This window comes from Gopherus evgoodei, chromosome 3 (assembly GCF_007399415.2).
Source record: "Gopherus evgoodei ecotype Sinaloan lineage chromosome 3, rGopEvg1_v1.p, whole genome shotgun sequence".
In the NCBI taxonomy this organism is placed as follows: Eukaryota; Metazoa; Chordata; order Testudines; family Testudinidae; genus Gopherus; species Gopherus evgoodei.
Genome location: NC_044324.1, coordinates 128,701,433 through 128,726,653, shown reverse-complemented (window position 1 = coordinate 128,726,653; position 25,221 = coordinate 128,701,433). Strand labels below are relative to the sequence as shown.

General features: G+C 41.1%; 1 protein-coding gene across 5 annotated transcripts in view; it reads left to right on the top strand.

Moving 5' to 3' along the window:
- The first annotated feature begins 1,217 nt into the window (after window positions 1-1,217).
- Window positions 1,218-25,221, top strand: part of TFB1M (transcription factor B1, mitochondrial) — a 49,732-nt gene continuing 25,728 nt past the window's right edge. Inside the window, exons 1-5 of one of the 5 annotated variants that reach the window (XM_030556637.1) lie at window positions 1,218-1,634; window positions 3,841-3,995; window positions 6,859-7,010; window positions 13,635-13,743; window positions 24,716-24,867. In XM_030556637.1, coding sequence (XP_030412497.1) covers window positions 3,866-3,995; window positions 6,859-7,010; window positions 13,635-13,743; window positions 24,716-24,867 — 543 coding nt within the window. In that variant the 5' untranslated portion in view covers window positions 1,218-1,634; window positions 3,841-3,865. Of the gene's footprint in view, window positions 1,635-1,668; window positions 2,000-2,064; window positions 2,329-3,840; window positions 3,996-6,858; window positions 7,011-8,568; window positions 8,789-8,881; window positions 8,986-13,634; window positions 13,744-24,715; window positions 24,868-25,221 lie in introns of those variants that run through there. The other 4 variants (XM_030556635.1, XM_030556636.1, XM_030556634.1 and 1 more) reach the window with 4 other exon arrangements.

The following is a 25,221-nucleotide window of genomic DNA, read 5'->3' as shown; positions in this document are numbered from 1 at the left end:
AGAGGCTTTCTTAGGATAAATTATCTTTGGGCTTTGAGAATCTTAGATAAATGATGTTATATTTATTCTGTCCATAGTAACGAAAGCTCTAGCAAAGGCTGTAGAATGATTTTTCTTACAGCCTTGTTTTATATGCTCATAATTTTTTGGAAAATACTGTTTTCAAGACTGAAACATGCTTCAGGGCTGCAATGTTAACAAATCAATGTTGCTAAAAACTTTGAGCTAGATCCACAAACGGATTTAGATACCTAGTTACCACTTTAGATGCCCAACATTTAGGCACCACTGAGATCTTCAAAACCCCCACTCAGCTGCTGCCTAACTCTCTAAGTACTCAAATTCCCTGGGTGCCTAAGTTCCTGCAAGTAAGCATGCACAGCACATCTGATGACACCATGCTGCTCGATACTCTATCTCATGCCTAAACCTCAGCATGATGCTCAGATTAGACATTCCCATGCCCATCTTGCACATGTGGTCCAGTCTAGTAGGTGTTTCCAGAGCACACCAAAGCCCACAAGTCTATTGCGGTGACTAGACTAGGAATTTTGGGGTGAATGCATGGGAATATCTAAATACTAATAGCCAGGAGTTAGGTTACTCACCTGGAATGTGGGAGACCTGATTTCAAATCCCAACTCTGCTTGATGTGTAGCAGGATCTCCCATATTCCAAGTGATTCCCCAACCACTGAGCTATAATATTTTCTGAACTAGGTCACTTTCAATTGCTCCTTTTGAAGCTGTTCCCCTCAATTTGCAGGCTTTGTAGTGATTCCATTTGTAGGTGCTCTTTTCTTGATGTAGATTGTATAGGGAGCCTGAGCACCAAAGGTGGGGCTGAGGACTCCAAGTGACAGAACACCTAAACACTAGGCATAGCAATGCTGAGTACTGCAATGCCTTTGTCCTATTGTGGGTCTGACCCCTTGTGTTTTGCACCCCCTAACTTCTTAACAGTTTTACATCCCCGTTATGTTATTGGCTGGCTCTACATGACTGGACACTGCTGCCTAGCGAGGTTTAGGATTGCCACCCATCCGTTTTTTACCTAGACAGTCTGGGTTTCGGCTTGTGAGTCACAGTGACAATTGACAAGCCCAGATGCCTGGTTTTGGGGGGGAGGCAGCTAGAGCAGGGGGATGTCCTGGGGGGGTGGAGAGAAGAGGGGCGGCCTTCAGGGAAGAAGCAGAGCAAATGGCAGACCTCGGGGGGCAGAGGCAGACCAGGCGGCGGAGCCTGAGGGGTCCGGTTACCAGCCATTAGTAAGGTGGCAACCCTAGTGAGGCTCTGTGCAGGCACCAGCCCCCTGGCGTGTGGCTCCAGTTTCAGGGCGGCAGGGGGCGCCGTGCAAGCAGAAGCAGGAGGCGGCCGGTTTGGCACCAGGGCTCGGGACATCGGAGTTCACGTAACTCATGTGGTGGCACAGACAAAGCAAACCTGGGGCAAGGAAAGCGCGGGCGGAACCCAGCTGTACCCGGCAGCAGAACCCCCCGCCCGGCGGAGCCGCCACACGCACAGCAAGAACTACCCGGCGGCTCTAGCAGAACACCGCGACGCACTACTGCGCCTGCGCAGTGTGAAGCCCATGACCCTGAATCGGCCTGCGAGTGGGAAGCGCATGCGCAACAGGTGGGGGAAAGAATGTTGAGAAACACTAGTGCGCATGCGCTCTAAAACCCCTTCCTCTCTGTAGAGAGATGACGCATGTGAGACCCTATCCAGACCCGGGAAGGCGGAGTGGAAGGTTGAGGTTGACAGCGAGGCGCATGCGCTACGGGGAGACGCCCCCCCCATCGATTGAAGGATTGGGCGTCGAAATTCTGTTTCCGGTTAGCTTTCCTCCGTATCCGGGTCACTGCGCCGCGTGGCTGTTGTTATTGATTAACGCGCTAATAAAGTTACACTTAAAAAAACCTGCCAGCGGTCGCCTGCCTCTCGCGCGCGTGTTCCCGGCCGGCTGCGCTCCGCGCCTCCACGCGACAACGGCGCTACCGGTAAGTTACGCGTGGGCAGCTTGGCCCATCTCCCCTCCCGTCTGCGCTTTGCGCATGTGCAACGCCTCTGCGCGGCGGAGACTCTGCGATGTGATGCGGGCCGGGGGGGCGGTCAGACCTTCCCAGCCTTACGGCTGCTTGGCTGCGCCCTCCTCCCCCCCGCCGCTAAGCACCGCCCCTGCCGGCGGCGGGAGAGTTGTCGTGATACGAAACGGCGCAGCCCGGGAATCGCCCCGCCCGGCCCCCTTGAGCTGGGCACGCGACGTCTGGGCCTCCGCCGGGTGTGTGACTGTTGGCGGAGGCGGGGTCAGAACCGTGGGGCCTTGCGGGGGGGTTCCCAGGCCAGTTGGCAGCGCTGGGATAATTGGAAAATGGGGGTTGTCAGAGGTTGAGCTCCTGGAAATGTCAAGTATTATTAGGAGCTGCACACGCTGGTGCAGGTCAGGGCCCGCCTCTGTACGCCGGGAGCAGTGACCTGTGGAGGCTGCAGCTCTCATTAAGCTTGTGGTGGTTCTCAAGTTTGTTGCAGTGCGATAGCTTTTTGACAACAAAATTACTGCACGACCTGATGCCACAGGTGGCTCCACAAAGCTACGTTGTTCGGGCTTGGACTTTTATCCCTCCCCTGGTGGGGCTTGGGCTTTGCAACGCTGGCATTAGACTCACTGGGTTCCAGGGCAGAAACCCCAAGCGTCTAAGCATAGTGCTGAAGCTTGAGTCCGAGGCCTGTGGGGACAAAGCCCTCTGGCTTCAGCTTTCTGCCCTGGACCCTAATGAGTTTAATGCCAGCCTTGGTGATCCCATTAAAATGAACTCGCAATCCATTTTGGAGTCTTGACCCACTGTTAGAGAATCTCTGAGCTATAGGATCTACCTTGCTCTAAATAGAAAGCTGTTTGCATCCAAATGGACCATTGCATAATGGGACCTCTTGTCTTCAAAGCTAATCTGATCAGGATGAAGTAACTCTTGAGCTAGGGGAATGGGTCTGAAAAGGGGTCACCTTTTCTCCATCATCCAGAGGATCAGAGTTAGAAAAAGTCAAAGGAGCAAAAAGTGTGGGCAACATTGTGGAAAATGGCACTTAGGCTTTCTTTCTCCTTTGTCTCTCTTATCACCAAACTTGATGTTTCAGAGAAAAGAGGAAATAGTTTTTACTGGGGAAATTAATGTAATTAAATAATTGACAGTGTTCAACTTTTGTACGTTTGACTTTCCCCTTCAATGTAAAACCACTACTTTTTAGTTTAAAAAAGGCCAGAATTAATCATCAAAATACAGGGCTGTTAAATAACTATTTTTGGAGGCATGGGGGGTTCATTTTACATCTGTTGTCTGACCAGCCCAGTATTTATGATTCTAGTGCTGCCTCCTGCGCACAATACCTAATTTTAAAGGTGTGAGTAGATTAAAATAAATGAAACTGCTCGTGCTTAAAATTCATATGTGTTTGCAAGATTAGGACCTTAGGTTGTAAATCTTGTGTATTTTTAATGCACCTCTACCCCAATAGAATGCTGTCCTCAGGAGCCAAAAAATCTTACCGTGTTATAGGTGAAACTGTGTTATATCGAACTAGCTTTGATCCACCGGAGTGTGCAGCCCAGCCTCCTGCTCCCCCCGGAGCACTGCTTTACTGTGTTATATCCAAATTTGTGTTATATTGGGTCACAATATGTCGGGATAGAGGTATATATGCTTCTAAAGTAATAGGTTCATTTGATTAAATCAAAATAAGTAAATATTTTGAGTTTTACTTCATTCCATTCTGTTTCTTACATATTTAATTTGCCCTACTGTACACCTGATTACTTCTAGTCCCTTCTTTCCCTGTTTTTTAGGAGCAAGAGTTAACAGTCTTGGCCAATGGCTGCTTCAGGAAAGGCTGCTTTCCGTCTACCTCCTCTGCCAACTGTTAGAGAGATTATTAAACTGTTTAATCTCCGAGCACAAAAGCAGCTATCCCAGAATTTTCTCCTGGATTTGAGATTGACAGGTAGGACATTTTTTATCTTGCATCTTTTAAAATTTTTAATCATAAACTGCCTATTCATTTTCTCCAAAATTTAAGTTCTATCTACATTTATTTGCATGGGGACTCTTGTCTTCCTCACAACAACAACACTGGTACATTAAAAAAAATATATTTTAACTCAGTACATTTACCTGTAAATGCTCATCAATGTAATTTTGTATGCAGATTAAATGCTGTATTGGGGGGAAGGGTTTACACTGTATTTATACATAACAGAAAATTGATTTTTCTTATGTAAATGCAAAATTCAACTCCATCTTAATTATGGAGCTGTGTTCAGTGCCTATTTAAAAAATACTAATGCCCCTTCAGAGGTTACCAGAGAATATCAGGGAATGGTGGGAGGCAATTAGATAGCTTCTATGTTTGCCTCAAAAATAAGATACTCTGAGGATCATATTTGTGCAAGGTATGAAGTACTGCATTTGTTGATTATCCTAGCATGTGCTTTGACTAGGAAGGCCATATGCCCTAGTTTACTGGGAATGTCCTGGTTTTTCTGAGCCTATTGTATTATACTGGTCAGGTTTTTCTCCAGCTTCATTTCAGCCACAGTTCACATCACTTATGCTGCTGACTCCAAGCTGTGTTGCTCCTTCTCTGCTGACCTCGAGATGGTTCTACTGTGCAATCGTTACACAGTGTGGGTGTGAAACCCTCAAGGGCTTTTCTACACTTGAAAGTTAACTCAGATTAAGGTAGGGTGCAATAAAAATAGTTATGAGAAACAGGAACATGTGGAGTCAGTCAGGAACAATTGTATATGTGGACAAGCCTTAAAGGTGAGATTCGCAAGAGGGGACTTAGGTGCCCATCTGCCATTTTTGGAGCCAAAATTTAAATCCTCAAAACCCTAGCTCAGCTGTCACTTAACTTTATAGGTGCTTAAATTGCCTGCGTACCTAAGACTCCACTGGTAATGTCCCCTTGGCATCTAAATTTCTGCTGGTGGGCATGCCCTAGGGTTGCCAGCTTTCTAAGCACACAAATCCGAACATTCTTGCCCGTGCCCTTTCTTTGAGATCACACCCCTGCCCTGCTTCCTCTCCGGGCCTCCTCCCCACCTCCCTTCTTCAGTCGCTCTCCCCCACCCCCACTTGCTTTCACCAGGCTGGGGCAGGGGGTTGAGCTATAGGATGGAGTGAGGGCTCTGGGGTGGGGCCAGAAATGAGGGGTTCAGGGTGTAGAAGGGAAATCTGGGCTGGGGCAGGGGGGTTAGGGTGCTGGAGGGGGTGAGGGCTCTGCGGTGGGGCCATAGATGGGAGGTTTGGGGTGCAGGAGGGTGATCAGGGCAGGGGATTAAGGTGCGTGAGGGGATATGGGCTCCAGGAAGGAGTTTGGGTGCAGAGGGAGCTCAGGGCTGGGGCAGGGGGTTGGGGTGTGGGAGAGGCTGAGGGTGCGGGCTCCGGAAGGACAGCGCTTACCTCCAGCAGCTCCTGTAAGTGGCCGTCTCCTAGGCTCAGGGGCAGCCAGGTGGCTCCTTGTGCTGCCCCCGCATGCAAGCAATGCACCCACCGCTCCCATTGGCTGCAGTTCCTGGCCAATGGGAGCTGTGGACTCAGTGCTTGGGGGCAGTGTGCAGAGACCCTCTGGCTGCCCCTGCGCCTCAGAGCCAGACATACTGGCCGCTTTCAGGAGCTGTGCGGAGCCAGGGCAGGTAGGGAGCCTGTCTTAGCCCCACTGTGCTGCCAGTCACACTTTTGGCCTATTAAGATCTCCCGGATTCCTTTTAATAGTCACCAGGCGATTGAGGCCAGTTCTGGTAGACTCCGGGCCAATCTGGGAAGGTTGGCAGCCCTATCATGCACACAGCCACCTCAGTCCTCATACTATCGAGCAGCTTTGTGTCTAATTCACACCTGAGCCTCAGCAGGATTCACAAGATAAGCATCCCCTGCGTGCTTTGACTGTAAGATGCATCTGGTAGATCAGGCCTTGCATAAAACAAAGAAGGTGGTTGTGATGCCTGTGTCCCCTTATATCCAATAGCATGGAGGCTGAATACACATCTACGATATGAGAGAACCAGGTTCAAATCCTCACACTGTCTGATGTGGAGCAAGGACTTGAACCCTGGTCTGCTACCTGCCGGGTGCCCTGTCAACCTATTGGCTGTTCATGTCTGGGTCTCGCACAGCCTTTTCTGTTGAAGTGGTTCCGCTTTGCATGTCACCCTTTTTTTTTTTAACCACTCCGTGTGTTCTCCTAATGTCTGACCCTGGTTTTCTCCATCTCCTTTTGTACAGATTTCTCTTCTTCCCACTAACTTTTAGCTGTCCACAGCCAACTCTGCTCTATTTTGCCCTACTCTTTTCTGCTTCTTGTTCCGGGCTTCCTCCATCTCAAGTAGATCTGCTTCCTAGGTACTGTAATCCCCAGGCTGCTCCTCTTTAGCCTTGTTCATTTTATATTTCTTTGGAACTGCCTCAGTGTAATGGCATTTCCCTTTAAATGGGCAGACTCTACAGAGATGTCACAGAGGTTACCTGCTAGAAAGAGAATTGAATTTCCTATTTGTAAGGAGAAAATTATTTGTCTATCTTTTTTAATAGATTCTGTAATTAACAAAATACATTAAGCACCTGGCACTGCAAGCTCTCTGTTTGGTTATGAGTTTCTCTGGTAATCTAGAAATGAAACTGAATTCTGTGCTGTCTAGCAGGCTCCATAAAAAACAGTACTCCTCTCATTTAACCAGGAGGTGCCATTGTTTGTCTCTTCTGTGATAAACTCATTGTTTACTGTAGAAACACAAACTACACTGATGTTGGTGAGGTCAGTGCCTTGCAAAATAAAAGCTTTGTATGTGCTTTGTGTCTTACAGATAAGATAGTAAGACAGGCTGGCAAGCTGAAAGATGCCCATGTCTGTGAGGTAGGCCCTGGGCCAGGAGGAATTACAAGATCCATTCTCAATGCTGATGTTGCTCAACTCCTGTTAATTGAAAAAGATACTCGATTTATTCCAGGACTGCAGGTATCAATTGGGAAATAAATTGTTTTTTTTATAATTAATATATGTTTAATCATTTAAGAAGTTAAATTACTTTTTAAAAAAATTGGATTTCTTATTTTGATCTGAACAGTTGAAAAAAGTACTCCTAGCTCTAAAACAACTTGTATCAGAAATATTTGCAGTGTTCTCTGCTTCTTTCCTAGAGGTCCGTTGTTTAGTTTAATCTATGTTGGCAGAATGGAGTACATTAATCTATTTTATTATGTTTGATTGGATGTATTACTCATAAATTGGAAGAATACTGCTTAATACCAATTTATATAGAAATCCTTTTAAGGTTTTGAGATTTAAAATAGTTTATAGTCCATCTCAAACACCTTTATCTGATCAGATCTGTTTCACCAGATTGATATAATGACATGTTTGTACTTCTAATCTCTTTTTGTGAAAATCATTTCTTCAGCCCAAACAAAGGATAATAATGCTGCGGCCCCACTCAGATGAAACAGGTTTCAGAGGGGTAGCCATGTTAGTCTGTATCAGCAAAAACAACAAGGAGTCCTTAAGGCATCTTACGGACTAACAAATTTATTTGGGCATAAGCTTTCGTGGGCTATAACCCACTTCATCAGATGCATGGAGTGGAAAATACAGTTGAAACAGTTGCAGACCCATACTGTCTTTGCAGAAACTGTTGTAGTTAGTATCATCCTGATACAATTGTTACAGCTGCATCCATTAGGATTATTGAATGTAAACATTACCTGCCAGTTAATATATTTGAATCTCATAATTGACTTAAAAATCACCATTATTTGAACCAAGTAAGAAAGGATATGATGTAATTAATTCTCTGTGCGTGTCTTATCAAATAATTGCTTGAATTAGCCGGAACATTTTTGTTTGGCTTTCAAAAACTACTGCTGAAGCAGATTCCTCTAAACAGAAGCACCACTTCTAGGATCCTCCAACAAAGTATCTTGGACACTGTGGGATAGCTCAGTGGTTTGTGAGTTCAGCCCTTGAGGGGGCCACTTAGGGATCTGGGGCAAAAATCAGTACTTGGTCCTGCTATTGAAGGCAGGGGCCTGGACTCGATGACCTTTTGAGGTCCCTTCCAGTTCTAGGAGATTGGTATATCTCCTATTATTATTATTGACATATATACAACTCTGAGTAAGTCACCGTTTTTCAGTAGCAATCCCCTCACAGCAGAAGTTCATATGCTTTTGACAGGCTATTCAGTATATTGGAGATCTTGAATAAGAGTGGGTGTGAATAAACAAACAGTATCTTGCATCCATTAGTATTAAATTTGGTTTTGAGCTTTATTTTCCAGATAAGATGATGATAAATTACAGAATGAATCTCTTTGACGTGGGTCATAACCTCTCTGTTTTTTGTGGTTTTTCACTGAAAGTTCTCTGTTTCAATCTAGAATAGTTGTACATAAAGGGTCTGGAATTTGAACAGCAGAAAATGCAATATATTAAAATAACAATTGGGGACTGTTATTTAGAAGAATCTTTTACCATGTGTGAAACCAGTGACATTTAAAACATTCTGCATTTTTACTAAGTTCTTTTCAGGCTTTCCCATGATGTTTGCTTCATAATACTGAAGTAGAGGTCTGTGGCTGACACACTTCCCAGGAGTACCCAGGGTTGTGAGGCACCTCACTACTACCTACCTTTACCGTGAGGAAGCCAGGTCTTTCCCTGCTGGGGGTCAGCTCCCTGGACTACAGGCAATAGAAGCATTCCACCTCTGCCAGCTCAACCTCTGCTGCCCCTCTGCAGGTTAGCAGTAGGCATGCTTCAACCCTGAAGCCCTTTGAATGTCCCTCTGCAGCATCCAGCAGTCGTTCCACTGAACGTTCACTGTATTCCCAGATCCACTGCTCTCAAAGGGAAAAGACATCTCAGCTTATGAATTACATCTCAGATCACTCGTCTACTTAATAAACCACATTTAGAAACATTTATAGTGAAAACAAGTAAGTTTATTTAACCAAGTATAGAGATTTAAGCGATAGCAAGTAGAAGTATTGGAAATAAATTAATGCATATAAAATAAAATCATAACTTGCATTCTAGAACCTTGACATATTTAACTAGTCACTTTCATGTCTTGCAATTTTGTTCTCCAGCATGTGTCAGCCAGGCAGGCTGAGATCCCTTTTTCATGAAACAGGCCATTTTGTCAACTTCTTTCCTCAGTGAAGGATACAGTGTGTCTCTCTGCATTCTTTTGATAGACAGGATGAATCCCTTCATCTTAGTCATAAACTGAACACTCTCATGCAGTGTGGTCCTTCCTGTAGATTTGGTGATCTCTAGTCAGTTTGGCAGTCTTGATTAGCTGGTGGCTTAGTATGCAAATAGACTTACATTATGAAGCACACAATACACAGTGACCAGATGTAGAGATAAGCGTCTCCTTTGCCCTGCCTGAACAGAACCTGTCTAAGACAGGTCACCAGTCTCATAGTATAATTCCCAATTTTGAACCTTAGTGTCCAAAATATGGATACTAGCATGAATTCCCCTAAGCTTAATTACCAGCTTAGATCCTGTAGTGCTGCCACCAATCAGGACTTAGAGTAGAGTGCCTGATAAACTCTGGTCTCCCCCAGCACCTTCCCTGGGGACCCCAAGACCCAAATTCCTTGAGTCTCACAACAAAGGGGAATAAACCATTTCCCTTCCCCCTCCTTTCTTCCTCCCAGCTCCTTTCCGCTCTGGATACACTAGGAGATCACCGTGATTCAAACTCCTTGAATCACCACACAGAGAGGAATGATACCTTCCCTCCTCCTCTTTTCCCTTCACCCAGAGGCAATCCAGTTCAAACTCCGTGAATCTAAAACAAAGAGGAAATTCACTTTTCCCTTCTCCCCCGTGCTCTCTTTCCCTTCTCCCCACCAATTCCCTGGTGTGTACAGACTCAGTTCCTTTGAGCCTTAACTAGGAGAAAAAAATCAGACAGGTCTTAAAGCAAAGCTTTTAATAAAAAGAAAGGAAAAAAAGGTAAGAGTTTATCTCTGCAATTTAGATGGTAAAAAGTTACAGGGTCTGTCAGCTTATAGAAACTAGAAAGAAGCCTCCCCCCCAGCAAAATACAATTTAAAATACTTCCAGCAAACTACACATTTGCAAATAAAGGAAAACAAAAAGACTATACCGCCTTTCTACCTTTATACTGACAAAATTGGAATAGAAGATTAGAGAGCCTGTAGGTATGAGTGGTCACTCTCAGAGCCCAGAGAGAACAAAGCAAAACCCAAAAACATGCACAAAGGCTTCCCTCCACCAAGATTTGAAAGTATCTTGTCTCCTGATTGGTCCCCTGGTCATGTGTTTGGTTCCCTGTTTGTTAACCCTTTACAGGTAAAAGAGACATTAACCCTTAACGATCTGTTTATGACAACCAGGTAATCTGCCTTTAACATCAAGGCTTTAAAAACACAATTTCCAGTATAGATACATAATTTCTTAAATATTTGTACATACATTTCACAATGATCGTGATGATCAGTGGACTACTGGCTTTTGGTAGAGACATTATATGCCAGCTCTTGGTGAATTATTGTGCATATACACCGCTACTTCGATATAACGCTGTCCTTGGGAGCCAAAAAATCTTACTGCGTTATAGATGAAACCTCGTTATATCGAACTTGCTTTGATCCACCAGAGTGCCCCCCTCCCCGCCTCCCCTGGGAGCTCTGCTTTACCGCATTATATCTGAATTCGTGTTATATCGGGTCATGTTATATTGGGGTAGAGGTGTATTTGGTCAGGGAATTCCTGTAAATTTCTCTACATTTCATTCTGAAAGGGTCATAGGCTCATGCTAGCGTACAACCTGATAGCTTGGCTAAGCAGGTTTATAAAAGGGACAGAGGTAAGATTTTCCCCTCAGGCTAAGCAATGGAATGACTGCAGAACTCTTCAATGGTGGCGAATTCAGCCTATTGGTGGAAGTATCCATGAGTGCCTTTATATTCCCTCAGATGCAAGGTGGAGGGCAAGAGGAACTGTAGTGACAAAGCCTCTGGCTCTATCTTTCCCCAGTTCTTTATGCATAGAAGTTTGTGGAACCTCATTAGTTCTACTGCCAGAGGACCCTTGATGGATGCAGGATTTGCTGTAAAATGCATTAATTCACAATGGGTCTTCCAGTCATTTGTTCAAATTAGCAATGTTCTGTTGCAATTTTATGCCAACAGATTTCATAAAATGCAGTGGAATTTACTAGTGTAGTGAAAGTTAAAGGGCAATAGGTAATAACTGGCTATTAAGACATGAAGTTGCATCTGAAAAAACACATTTTATTTTTTCTAATTCATTACTTATACCTATTTACTTTTAATACTTTTACTGTTGACAAAAAGAAAAACCAATCTAAGGTTTTGTTCTTCCGTCTCTAATATGCTAACAAATTTTTAAATTATGCAAACTATAGTCATTTAAAAAAAAAATAAAGACCCTTCTTGACAGTGAAACCCACCATTAAAAAACAATTTCATGGATGATCACCGCCTATCATTTGTATAGACATCTGTCTGCTTTGTTTGGTACTATTTACTTACTCCATTGATCTTATTACATTAATTTCCATCCTTGGATGGCACCCTTCATGGTAAAAATTAACAAATCAAGGCAGATAAACTACTTATAGGTAGTTAAATTACCGCTGCAGTGATGGCATCTACTCTTAAATTGGTTTGTATTCAAATTCCAGACTTGTTTCATATTAGATTTTTTTTCTCTCTAGTTGAAACTAATTGTGTTTCAAAGAGATAGGGACTTTTTTTTTTTTAAGAGTTAAATTCCATTTCAGTACCCCCTGCATGGAATTTAAATCTCTACTTGAATTCTATATGTCCATGAACTCTGCTGGAAAGCAGCAGTTTCCTTTGACTCAGAAAGGTGAGAATGTTGGTTTTCCATTAAACAGTATAGAGGTGAAATTTTAAAACTTTTTTCATCCTGTTCAAATCCCTGAGTGAAGCCACATGATTGAAATTGAATATGCAAATTATGCTGAAATGTGTTGATGAGCAATAAATCTAAGCTGCCACAAAAATCATTTCTCTTTTTTCACTGATTAAACTCAAAACATTTAACTGTTTATAACATAGGTTTGAATTTTCACACACACAAACCAAAACTGCTTTTTCATTGTCCATGTGTTTTTCCCTAATCTGCTTTAAAAATAATTTAAAAAAATCTTCCCCAGATACTTGCTAAATATAAAAACTGATTTGCTCCATAAATAATCAGTAGGGCACTTTGGGGGAAAAACATTGCAAGTATCAGATTAAAACACATCAGTGTATCTTTCACATGTTTCTTACTATGTGTGCTTACTCCCTGTGTTTGTGATTTAATATTATGGTTTGCTGTCTCTAAGACTATTTCTCTGCCTGTTTGAGCCTACAGTGAAGACATAATTTCAAATACAGTAATGGCTTAAATGAAGCAGTATGAATCAATGCAAGGTCAAGCAGCAGTAGATGATCCAGAGGGAAAATCTAATTACTTAGAAAACAAAACAAAAAAAAACCCCTAAGGGCTTGTCTAGATGAACGGTTAGTGCATGCCAAGCTGAGATGTAAATCTACAGTGCAGTAGCATGCTGCTCACTAGCTGTTCATGTGGACCCTGTTAGCGCACATTTACAATTCCCTAGTGCATTTTGATCTACTCCACTTTGAAATGGGAGTATATCAGTGTGCAATAGGGGACTTTTTGTGCAAATGAGCAGGGTCCTCATAGACTGGGTGGCATGCTAGCACCCTGTAGTTTTACATCCCGGCTTGCCACACACTAGCTGTTTGTCTGCACAAGCCCTTAAGAACAGATATCTCTAATAATAAAAAGAAAGGGAGCAGAGCACTGAAAATTTCGAAGTACATTAATTTTTCTATAAACGTTCTCTTCTCCACTTGTTTGTTTCTGTACAGAACTCTTACTTTCATGGCTGCATAGATTTGCATTATACACTTGATTCTGCAAGGTGTTAAATCCTTTAGCCTGATCCTGCACAACACTTAAGCATGTACTTCACTTTAAGTGTGTGAATAGTGCCATTGATTTGAGTGGGACTAATAATGTGTTTTGCTTGATCAGGCCAGAGTGCTCAGCATTTTGCAGAATCAAGCCTTATGATAATTTGCATGTTTGAAGCACAAATAAGTTGTATTGACATCTGAGAATTTTCTCCAATATATTTTAATAATCTGTGTTCATTCCAGGCTTCAAAATACTAAAGTCTTTAATTATTTGTATTAGATCTAAACTCTCAATCCTGTAACCCTTTACTCTCACAAGTAGTGAATAGTAGGTGTATAGGATCAGACCTGTTGTTTGGGTTTTTGTGTGTGTAACTTTTTTGCATGGAAATGTGCATTTTGTTCATCTTTTATTTATAATGTGCCCAAACCTAAAAGATAATTATTCTGTTTTACTACTATTCTGTTTTACTACTACATGTATGTGAGGATAAAAATATAGGGCCAGATTCATGCCTAGTGTAACTCCACTGAAGCCAAGGATGATTATGGCTCAGTATGTTTAAAAGTTTACCAGCTTTTATTGGTGCTAAATAGACTAATTCTGCTTGCTTGCTGACAAATAGATGCTGTCTGAAGCAGCTCCCGGAAAAGTGCACATTGTTCATGGGGACATTTTGACATACAAGATGGAGAGAGCTTTTCCAAAACACCTTCAAAAGAAGTGGGAAGATGGTTAGTATCTGCTTTCAGTATATTTGTTGTTTCCTCTGAACAGTTACTATGAAAATTAGCTTGTTTGACAAGGTACCTGGAACTCATGATGAAGAACTCCATTTTCTCTCACTTCATCTACACACATGGGTTTTGATCCCTTTTGGTGGATAGCAGTTGACTATCCTCACCATGATTTACATTTTAGCTTTTAATAGTTAACCCTTCAAAGTGATTTCTCCTGAAAGGTAAAATTAGAGAGGCTAATTTTCTTTCCTCCAAAAGAAAAAACAAAAAATGACATCACCTATTTCTTACCTTGTCTGAGAGTTGGTATACACTAGCAACTTATGTGGGTATAACTGTTGCTTAGGGAAGTGGAAAATCCAAATCCCATAGCAGTGCAGTTACACCAACCTAACTCCTGTTGTAGACAGCACCGTGTCAATGGTAGGGTTTCTCCCCTGAACATAGCTACTCCTCTTGGAGAGGAGAAGCTCTCCTGTTGGTGTAGGTAGCTTCTTTACTGAAGCACTAGGTCGGTGCAGCTGAGCCTTTTAAGTGTAGACAAGCCTTAAGGCAAAGATGCTGAATTGGTATCATTTAAAATGATTGGTATCTTTGCAAGTACTAGCCTCAGGATGTTGTCATTGTGAAAAAACAGTTTCTGAGGAGCACAGAAGTAAAACACAGAGTGCACATATTCTTTTATTCCCCCATCCTCCTGCTTTTGCGTGATAAGCCACCATTTATTAAATTCTGTTGTAACCCCACTGAAGATTCTTGTAGAATCCTCTTTGAAACTTGGAGACTTTTGTGGTACTTCAAGTATATTGAAAGATTGTTTTTCTTATTGCTGACCTTTCAGCCTTGCATACTGGGAAACTATAAAGTCTAATCATAGCTTTTTATCAAATTTTATCAAATTTCGTATGACTGGATTTCACCTTGTCTCCTAAGACCATATCACACTACTAGATAAACTTACAGGTAAGTTTAGTCATCTTTTCCAAAACCTGATTTCTTAGCCAGAGATAGACATAGCATCTGGTGGATGCCAGAAGAACATTAAACATTTTTTTCTAATTTGAGATACAAAGGAAACATATTCCGTTAACTTTATCTGGAAAATTCCCAGCTGTATTGCATCTTCCCATGTTGTAGGGAATTTAATAAAACATTTGGTATGCGCAAATGTGTATATGAGGATGGAGTTGAATTTTTAAAATATACCTTTCTAGAACTGATGCATTTAAAAATCCTATTTCTTCTTCCTCTGTTGTTGCTCTGTGAAAATAAAATGTAAATCACTGACAGAATTCAAAAAGTGCCACTTTCTGTTATTTGTGAATCAAACTAGAGAATTACATTATACGAAATGTGAATTAAATCTGATTTTTTGTTTGCATTTTACTGTTGTATAAAAATGGCTTTATTACTTCTTGACATGTGTAGCATATAGCTATACTGCAAAACCAAAACCCAACAAGTCTCTCAGCCTCTGGCTCACATGCTACAGCGTTAAACATAACTGTGTAGTTGTTCCCACTTGGTTAGGAGCTTAGGATCTGAAACCTTTTCCCCTCCCCTTGTTTCAGAGCCCGAGTGGGGACATTGGCATGACTATCTTTAGTGTAGTAGCATCAGCCCTGCAAGCCCAAGTCTGTAGACCTGGTCTCTAAGACTTGCTGCCATGTTTGTTTGTTTTTTAAATGTACCCGTACAATATCAAGGCTTCACTTTCTTCTGTTTGCTGGAAGACCCTGTTACTGCAGGGGAGCTCTATAACATGGGTGGAGGTTCAGATTCTGTCTCTGCAGATTAGATGCCTGTTACTGCAGCTTTATAGGGTTTGTACAGGGCCCTTCAGGATTTGAATCTTTGGACTCAGCCACAGAAACGATATCAGGGATAAGTTCTTCAGCATGTAGGAAACAGTGGCACATTACTTCTAGTGCTCTTTGAATATTCACGCTCGTGTGGATACATTATTTGGGGCAGGTTGAATGGTGGAATCCTAGCTAGTAGTAGTTATTGGAACACTTACACGCTTCCCTAATCCCACCTCTCAGTGAGCATCAACTATTCCAGAGTGAGAGTATAAAAGTTCCAGCTGCCTCAGTTGCTTCCAACAGCTGAACGGATGAGGAACTGTTCTGGAGTGTTTCTGGGTCTGTAGCTTATTAGCTAGTTAATTTTTATAGTTAGAATTAGTAGTTTGCTCAATGGTTGATAGTTTACTATTAGATTAAGTTAATTGTAAGTCTTCAGTATGGAGATGGCAGAAGCAAAGAATAAAAATACCAGTTTTAAAAGACGTATGTCACGTCCGACAGTGTTTCTGGTGTCAACCGTGCATGCTAGATGCCTCGCTTATTTGGGTGAGGGACACTCACCTTCAGAAAGTTTGATTTGCTCAATTTTTACAGCATGGGCCAAAAAGGAGAGACAGAACCGACTTTGGGTGATTTTATTACAAGAAGTGCTATCAGCAAAAACCATCCTGAACTGAGCAAGTACAAGGTTCAAATAAGTCTCAGGGACCAGCATCAGTTCTGAGTGAGTCTGGAGGCAAGAAGGATAAAACCTCCACCTTGGCGCCCAGTGCTAAAGAACCCAGAAGTGGGAAGGATGTGGAGAGGAAAACTCTTGTGGTGTCGGCTCCTGTTTCCAGAGCTAATGTGTGATCTTGCTCCAAAGGTAAGAGCTAAGAAACTGTTGATGTAGGGGCAAGATAAGGTTCCAGTAGCTAGTTCCAGCATGGCACTGCAATGAATAATAGTTACAGCACAAGTTCATCAATTGGAACCATCTCCAGCTCCATTGGCGATTAACACGTGTCTCAGTTGAGCAGGCACCAAACATTCTGTTGGAACTGATTCAGTTTAGGTACTTTCCCAGGGAGAAGAAGAAGAGTTGAAGTCAAGATTTTTCCACTACTCCAACCTCCGAAGACTTCTCGGTTTCCAGAATAGATTTTTTTTCTCCACCCTCCTTTATTCATCCTAGAGGAATGCCATCAGATCGGAGAATAGGAACAGGTCAGGGGTTGGATCCAGAGAAAGAGTATCATAAGCAATTTCATTCATTTGCTTTGTATATATATGGACAAAGATATTTCTAATAGGGTTGTCAGCGATTAAATAAATCATGATTAATTGCTCGATTTAATCACACTGTTAAACAATAATAGAATACCATTTAGTTCATAGCATCATAGAAGATTAGGGTTGGAAGAGACTTCAGGAAGTCATCTAGTCCAGCCCCCCATTCAAAGTAGGACCAACCCCAACTAAATCATCTCAGCCAGAGCTTTGTCAAGCCAGGCCTTAAAGACCTCTAATGATGGGGATTCCACCACCTCCCTAGGTAATCCATTCCAGTGCTTCACCACCCTTCTAGTAAAATAGGTTTTCCTAATATATAACCTAGACCTCCCCCACTGGAACTTGAGAACATTGATCCTTGTTCTGTCATCTGCCACCTCTGAGAACAGCCTAGTTCCATCCTTTTTGGAACCCCCCTTCAGATAGTTGGAGGCTGCTATCAAATCCCCCCTCACTCTTCTCTTCTGCAGGCTAAATAAGCCCCGTTCCCTCAGCCTCTCCTCATAAGTCATGTGCCCCAGCCCCCTAATAATTTTCATTGCCCTCTACTGGACTCTCTCCAATTTGTCCACATCCTTTCTGTAGTGGGGGGCCCAAAACTGGATGCAGTACTCCAGATGTGGCCTCACTGTGCCAAATAGAAAGGAATAATCACTTGCCTCAATCTGCTGGCAATGCTCCTGCTAATGCAGCTGTTATGTCGTTAGCCTTCTTGGCAACAGGGCACACTGCTGACTCATATCCAGCTTCTCATCCACTGTAATCTTCAGGTCCTTTTCCGACTTAGTCAGTTGGTCCCTAGTCTGTAGCAGAGAATGGAATTCTTCTATCCTAAGTGCAGGACTCTGCACTTGTGCTTGTTGAACCTCCATCAGGTTTTTTTGGGCCCAATCCTCCAATTTGTTTAGGTCATTCTGGACCCTATACCTACCCTCCAGCGTCTCTACCTCTCCCCCCAGCTTAGTGTCATCTATGAACTTGCTGACAGTGCACTCCATCCAAAAATCCAGATTATTAATAAAGATGTGAACAAAACCAGCCCCAAGACTGACCCTTGGAGCACTCTTCTTGATACCGGCTGCCAACTAGACATTGAGCTGTTGATCACTACCCATTGAGCTCAAAGATCTAGCCTATTTTTACATATTTTTGGATGCTTTCTACATTTTCAAATATATTGATTTCAATTACAACACAGAATACGAAGTGTACAGTGCTCACTTTATATTTTTTATTACAAATATTTGCACTGTAAAACAAAAGAAATAGTTTTCAATTCACCTCAGACAAGTACTGTAGTGCAATCTCTTTATCGTGAAAGTGCAACTTACAAATGTAGGGGTTTTTTTGGTTACATAAGTACATTCAAAAACAAAACAATGTAGAACTTTAGAGCCTACAAGTCCACTAAGTCCTACTTCTTTTTCAGCCAGTTGCTCAGAGAAACAAGTTTGTTTACGTATGTGAGATAATGCTGCCCATGTCTTAATTACAATGTCCCCTGGAAGTGAGAAAAGATGTTCTCGTGGCACTGATATAGGTAGTGTTGCAAGATATTTACGTGACAGATGAGCTAAAGATTCATATGCTTCTTCATGCTTCAACCACCATTCTAGAGGACATGCTTCCATACTGATGAGGTACATTAAAAAAAAAATGCGCTAATTAAATCTGTGACTGAACTCCTTGGGGAAGAGTTGTATGTCTCCTGCTCTGTTTTACCCACTTTCTGCCATATATTTCATGTTATAGCAATGCCAGCTATAACAGGGAAGGGATAGCTCAGTGGTTTGAGCATTGGCCTGCTAAACCCAGGGTTGTGACTTCAGTCCTTGAGGGGGCCATTTAGAGAACTGGGGTAAAAATCTGTCTGGGGATTGGTTCCCCTTTTGAGCAGGGGATTGGACTAGATGCCCTCCTGAGGTCCCTTCCAACCCTGATATTTATTAAAAAAAAAAAAAAAAAAAAAGCCTGTTCTTACTTTCAGGTGACATTAATTAAAACATGGGCAGCATTATCTCCCATAAATGTAAACAAACAAGAAGTAGAACTGATTGGACTTGTTGGCTCTAAAGTCTTACATTGTTTTATTTTTGAATGCAGGGTTTTTTGGTACACAATTCTACATTTATGGGTTGCACTTTCATGATAAAGAGATTACACTACAGTACTTGTATGAGGTGAATTGAAAAATACTATTTCTTTTGTTCTTTTAGAGTGCAAATATTTGTAATAAAAAAAGTGAGCACTGTACACTTGGTATTCTGTGTTGTAATTTAAATCAGTATATTTGAAATGTAGGAAAACATCCAAAATATTTAATACATTTTAATAAGTATTCTATTTATCATTGAGATTAATCACAATTAACTCAAAAAAATTAATCACGTGAGTTAACTGCCATTAATCAGCAGCCGTAACTTCCAATCTAATCAGAGTATAGACTTCTGGCACTGTCTGTCTCTTTCACCTTAACAAGATGTACAGTGTATGGGAATGGACCTTCCTGAATTTGGTACCGAGATGACATTGAAGTATTGCATCTGAAGTATATGAATCAGACAAGGCATCTAGGTCCTGATAGATTTCCTATAGTGGTAAGAGATTTGCTTAGAAGAGGAAGAATTAGCAGAAATTTGAGAATCAGATCCAGACTGATCCAGAAGGAGGTATACCTTCGCCAGAGGAGAATGTGAACGCTTCAACATCATTGCTGTCGGAGGATGTTTTATTCCATGAGTTGGTGGATTGCATGACAAAGACATTAAGTATTCTCTCTGTTTCTGTTGAGAAATATCACCCTGTTTTCAGTATTTCAGGGGTAGCTACTAGTTAAAGGTTCCCCTTATTGGAAGGATTGTCTTAATGAGCAAAAATAGTCTGGAATGCTCCCTTATCTGCTCAGCCTTCGTCCAAAAAAGTTTGACAGACTACTAGTTTCCTCAGAAAGATGTTACTATGTGGAGTTATGACGCTGTCATGGCTAGATACCAGCATCACTTATGGGGGAAAATGTCATTGTTGTCAATGCTTTACCAAAGATGCATAGAAGATTAGTAAATGCTGTTTTGCTGGACAGACAGAATATTGCTAAATATCAGTTGAGAGCAGCATTTGAGTCTTCAGATGCTTCAGCTAGGGAATATCTTCAATTGTTACTCTAGAAGCCATGCGTTGGTCTTCCTCCAGAGACAAAGTTGAGAATTGAAGAAAATGCTTGAGAAAATGAAGAATGTCAGGGCTACAAGTGGACCTCTAGATTGTGGGTTTTTTCCCCTCTTCTCTTTTTTTTTTTTTTTTTTTTTTTAAATATTTAAAAAAAACCAAAAAAACCTTTGGTTCCTCTCTTCAGGTACCAAGGTAGTATCAACCTTCTTTGTCAATTCCTTGCCCCATCAAAGAAGGAGTTACTACCAGCCTCAACATCATTCCTTACAAAAACATGAACAAGAAAAGAGGTAATTTAAGCCTCATAATAATAAAGGGAAATCTTTTATCATCTGTGCTATTCTTTTGAAGTTACAGAGATGACATCAGTCCTGTTAGACACTTTTGCCCCTCTTTTTGAAGACTGCTTGTCGTCTTTTTACCGTCAGTAGAGTTTAATAACATCAGACAGGTGCGTTCTAGAGATTACTGCATGCAATTATTTGATACAGTTAAAAGTCCTTTCTCCCAACAACCCAACTCTTCTTCCGTAAATGGGATCTGGTTCAACTTTGTTTGCTCAGAGAGAAGGTGCAGTCTTTATTACAGTTGGGGTGATAGACATGTGTCACAAATACAATGGGAGAGATTTTTATTTGCATTATTTTCTAATTCCAAAAAAAGTTGCGGGGCCTTTGTCCTTTTCTGGATCTCAGACAATTAAACACCTTTTATAAAAAGTTTCACTTCCACATATTATCTGTAACTTCTGTAATCCCTTCTTTTTTTCCTTCAGGATTGGTTTGTAGCCCTGGATTTAAGACGTATATTTCAATAAAACCATTTAATCAGAAATATCCGAGTTTCCTGGTAGGCGAGGACCACTTTCAGTACAGGTCTCTTTCTGTTTATTCATAGCCCTGAGGGTGTTAACAAAACGCCTAGCTGTAGGGAGACCATTTCTAAAGAAATGGGATTTATGTATATCCTTACTAGGATGACTGATTAATAAAAACATTATGTAGGGAAGAAATCCCGTTACACATAAAACAGATATTTAATTTTTGTCAATCTGGACTACACATAAATTCAGGAAAGATATTCCTGAATCCAACTCAAAGAATCCCTTTCATAGCAGCCATATGGAACTCAACTGTAGCAAAAGACTTTATCCCAGAAAAAAGGTCTATACAAATAAAATTATCTATACATTTTCTTCTGCAGTTCCCAAAACAGTCGTTGCTTCCCGCCCCCGGGGTTACTAGATCTCTTAGCGTCAGCCACATTAGTGACCCTATAAAATGGATGAGAGGCCTGCAACACTGGTTAGCAAGAAATGACAGACCAGGGTTAGACAAAATATGCATTACAAATTGGTAATTCCACAGCAGGTGTTAAAAACAATGATGTGGTGGACATGTGCTCTAAATGTAATTAAGGGTATATTATTCTATCTCACTGTGCCATTGGGATGGGGGCTCATTTAAAAAAGAAAACAACAACAATCTGTTAGTGAGAGGTCGCTGGTCAAGGGAAAATAATTTACATATCAATATCTTAGAAGTGAGAACTATTAAGTTGGCTCTAAATGAATTTCTACCTCAGGTCAGACTCAGGGTAGTTCAGGAGGGGAGAGACAATATGACAGTATTATATTCGTTAAACCAGTGGTTCTCAAACTTTTGTACTGGTGGCCCCTTTCATACAGCAAGCCTCTGAGTGCAACACCTCCTCCCCTATAAATTAAAAAAAACTTGTATATATTTAACACCATTATAAATGCTGGCTGCAAAGTGGGGTTTGGGGTAGAGATGACAGTTCGTGACCCCCCATATAATAACCTCATGACCCCCTGAGGGGTCCTGACCCCCAGTTTGAGAATCCCTGCTCTAAACAAGGAAGGTAGGGCTCATTTCTCTGCCATTGTACATAGAGGCAACACATCTTTGAGACTGATGTATAGAAGATGTTCACCTAATGGCAATGTATGTGTTGGGGGAACAAACTACCTTTTGTAGCTAACCTGAGCAGGTTGACCTCTCCCATGCACCAATGTCTGTGAAGGACAAAGTGGTAACACTTCTTCAGGTTGTGGGGCAATCCTGTAATCTTTTTGTATCCAGCAACAACAGGAAGTGTCAGAAGGCTTGCTCAAGAGCAAGGAAAGATAGGAGCTCAATATTAGTGCGTCTCTGATAATTTGGGGTTAAGGCCTCATATGCATTTCCCCATATTCAAAAATTGATAAAATGAATCAAGACAAAGCTTGGGTAATTTGAATACCATCAGCATAGGCCAGAAAACAGATTTAATTCACCTCTCTGGAGGGTTAATCAAATCTCTTCCATTAGTACCAGACTTGGTGACGCTACAACAAGGGATTGTCTGTCACCAGGATTTTTCGTCTCTCCATTTAATGACAGATGGAATAAGACTCTCTGACTGTTAGAAAAGTCTTTTTCATTAGAGGTGCAAAACATACTGTTAAATTCAAGGAAAGAGTCTCGTGTTTATAGTAATAAATTGAAAAGATTTTGTGTGTGTGTTTCTATGTATGGTATAGATTATGTACAGCATTCAGTTATATATTAATTATTTGCCCTATCTTAAGTGAAGGTTCACTTCTCAGCCATATCAGCATACCGGGTATCTGTGGATAGCACATTAGTTTGTACTCTTAAAGTAGTTAAGAGGTTCTTAAAAGGTCTTCATAATTAATATCTTTCAGTAAAAAATCTGATACCATCTTGGGATTTGAACGTAGTGCTTTCAAAAATTGATGGAATCTCCCTTTGAACCTTTGGGAAACTATACATTGTTCTGCTGATTAAAACTGTTTTTGACAGCGGTCATTTCAGATGTGTGAGTGAGTTGCATGTTAATCGTTGATCTGCCATTTACTGGTTTTTCATAAAGATAAAGTAATCCTCAATACAGACCTTTTTATCAAAGGTGACATCAGATTTTCATGTAAACCAGTATATAATTTTACCGATCTTTCCTAAACCTCATACTCAGGATAGATGTTAGAAAGTCCCCAGAATTGTTTATTGCATATGAAAAGAAGAATTAGGGTAAAGCTGTTTCTGTGCAAATTCTGTCAAGTTGCATTAGATTATAGCTTTGTAGATTCTAAGGGTGGAAGGGACAATTGTGGTGATCTAGTCTGACCTCCTCCTCTATAGGACAGGCCATAGAATTTTCCCAAAATAATTCCTAGAGTGTATCTTTTAGAAAAACATCCAATCTTGATTTAAACATTGTTAGTAATGGAGACTCTGCCTAGACCCTTGGTAAATTGTTCCAGTGGTCAATTACTCTCACCATTACATTTATGCTTTATTTCTCATCTGAATTTGTCTAGCTTCAACTTCCAGCCATTGGTTTGTGTTATATCGGTCTCTGCTAGATTGAAGGTACTTAAATTGTAATCAAGGCGCCCTTGAACTTTCTCTTTGTTAAAACTACCTAGATTGAGCTCCGTAAATCTGTCACTGTAAGGCATGTTTTCTAATCCTTTAATCATTCTCTGCACCGAACCCTCTCCAATTTATCCACCTCCTTCTTGAATTGTGGTTACCAGAACTAGACACAGTATTCCAGCAGCACTTACACCAGTGCCAAAAACAGAAGTAAAATAACCTCTCCTATTCAATATTCTTCTGTTAATGCCATTCTGGGAAGCGTACACTCTTTTGGCCAGGACCCTGCTCATTAGTCTCATAATTGTTTTCAGTTTTATGAAATAGGCCTTGTTAAAGCACCATGTGTGTGTATATAATATTACTGATCTTGTCTTGATCACATTTATAACATGCAAGCGGAATAAAGTCCTGATCACTTGTACCCCCTAAGCTACCATTCACTTTTAGTTCTGTGCTCAATTGTCTTTATCTGTTAGGACAAGGTATAATATATAATATGTTGGCTGCAACACTTTTTGAATTAGGAAATTGTCATCTATACTGTTTAGAAATTCCAAGGATGTTTTAGTACTGGCAGCATGAGACCTCCAGCATATGTCACTCAAATTGAAGTCCCCTATGATAACAGTTTTTGTTCCTACATATTATAGATGAGTGCATAAGTTTCCCAGTATGATGTGGCGGTCTGTAGCAGTCATCAACTACTATGCCATCTTGTGCTTTATCTTTTAGGACATTGAGCCATAAACATTCAAGATAATTTTCTTCTGCGTTATTAGGGACGTGGAAATAAGTAGTGCTACTTTTTACATAGTTCCACTCCCACTTTTCCCATTTCATCCTTCCTAAATAGGTCGTAACCATTGATTTAACATTCCAATCATGTGAATCATCCCACCAGGTTTCAGTAATACCAGCTAGATCAAATTTATGCTCATAAATGAGCATTTTCTGTTTCTCTTGTTTGTTACCTAGACTCCTAGCATAGTGCATAGGCAGTTCAGGATTTTTTTCTGTTTACATTCTTTGGTTTCTTGAATAAATTTTGTTCTTAACAACTTGATTTTGTTCTGAGGGCGCATATCTTCCTCATTTGTACCCTCTCCTTTTGCTATTAGTTTAATTCTCTCCTGACTACTCTAGCCAGCCTGTCCCCAAGGAGATTAGTTGCCCTTCTGCTGAGGTGGAGGCCTTCCAAACTATACTGCTCTCTCTAATTGTAGAACATGTTCAGTGTTCCACAAAACCATAGCCTTTCACCCTACCCCACTTATCTATCTATTTTTACAAAACATTTCTTTTCAAATTTTATAGATCCACCAAACGTGCATATCATTGGAAATCTGCCGTTCAGTGTTTCAACTCCTCTGATCATCAGGTGGCTTGAAAATGTTTCCAGTAGAGATGGACCTTTTGTTTATGGCAGAACTCAGATGACTTTGACTTTTCAGAAGGAAGTGGCAGAGGTATGTTTTGTTGTTGGCTTCTTAAAAACTTAAAATTGGACAAATTATTTCAGCACCTAGTTACTTTAGTGATAGATGAGAAAAGCCTGAGAGAGATTTTGTTGACTTGCAGGATGTTTTAAAACTGCCTAATAGTCTATACTTCTCTGAAATTGTAATTTTAAGGCAGGAAACCTGGCACAGTGCTTAAGTTTCTGTGTGCTTAGCTACAAATTATACAGTTTAATATTCATTTTCAAAATCTGCTCAGTTCTTCTCATTGCACACTGTTTATAGAAAGTTTCGTCTTATGTGGGAGATAAATCTCCCTTAAGCATTGAAACATTTCACAGTCTTGTTTTATCTGAAGTGTAA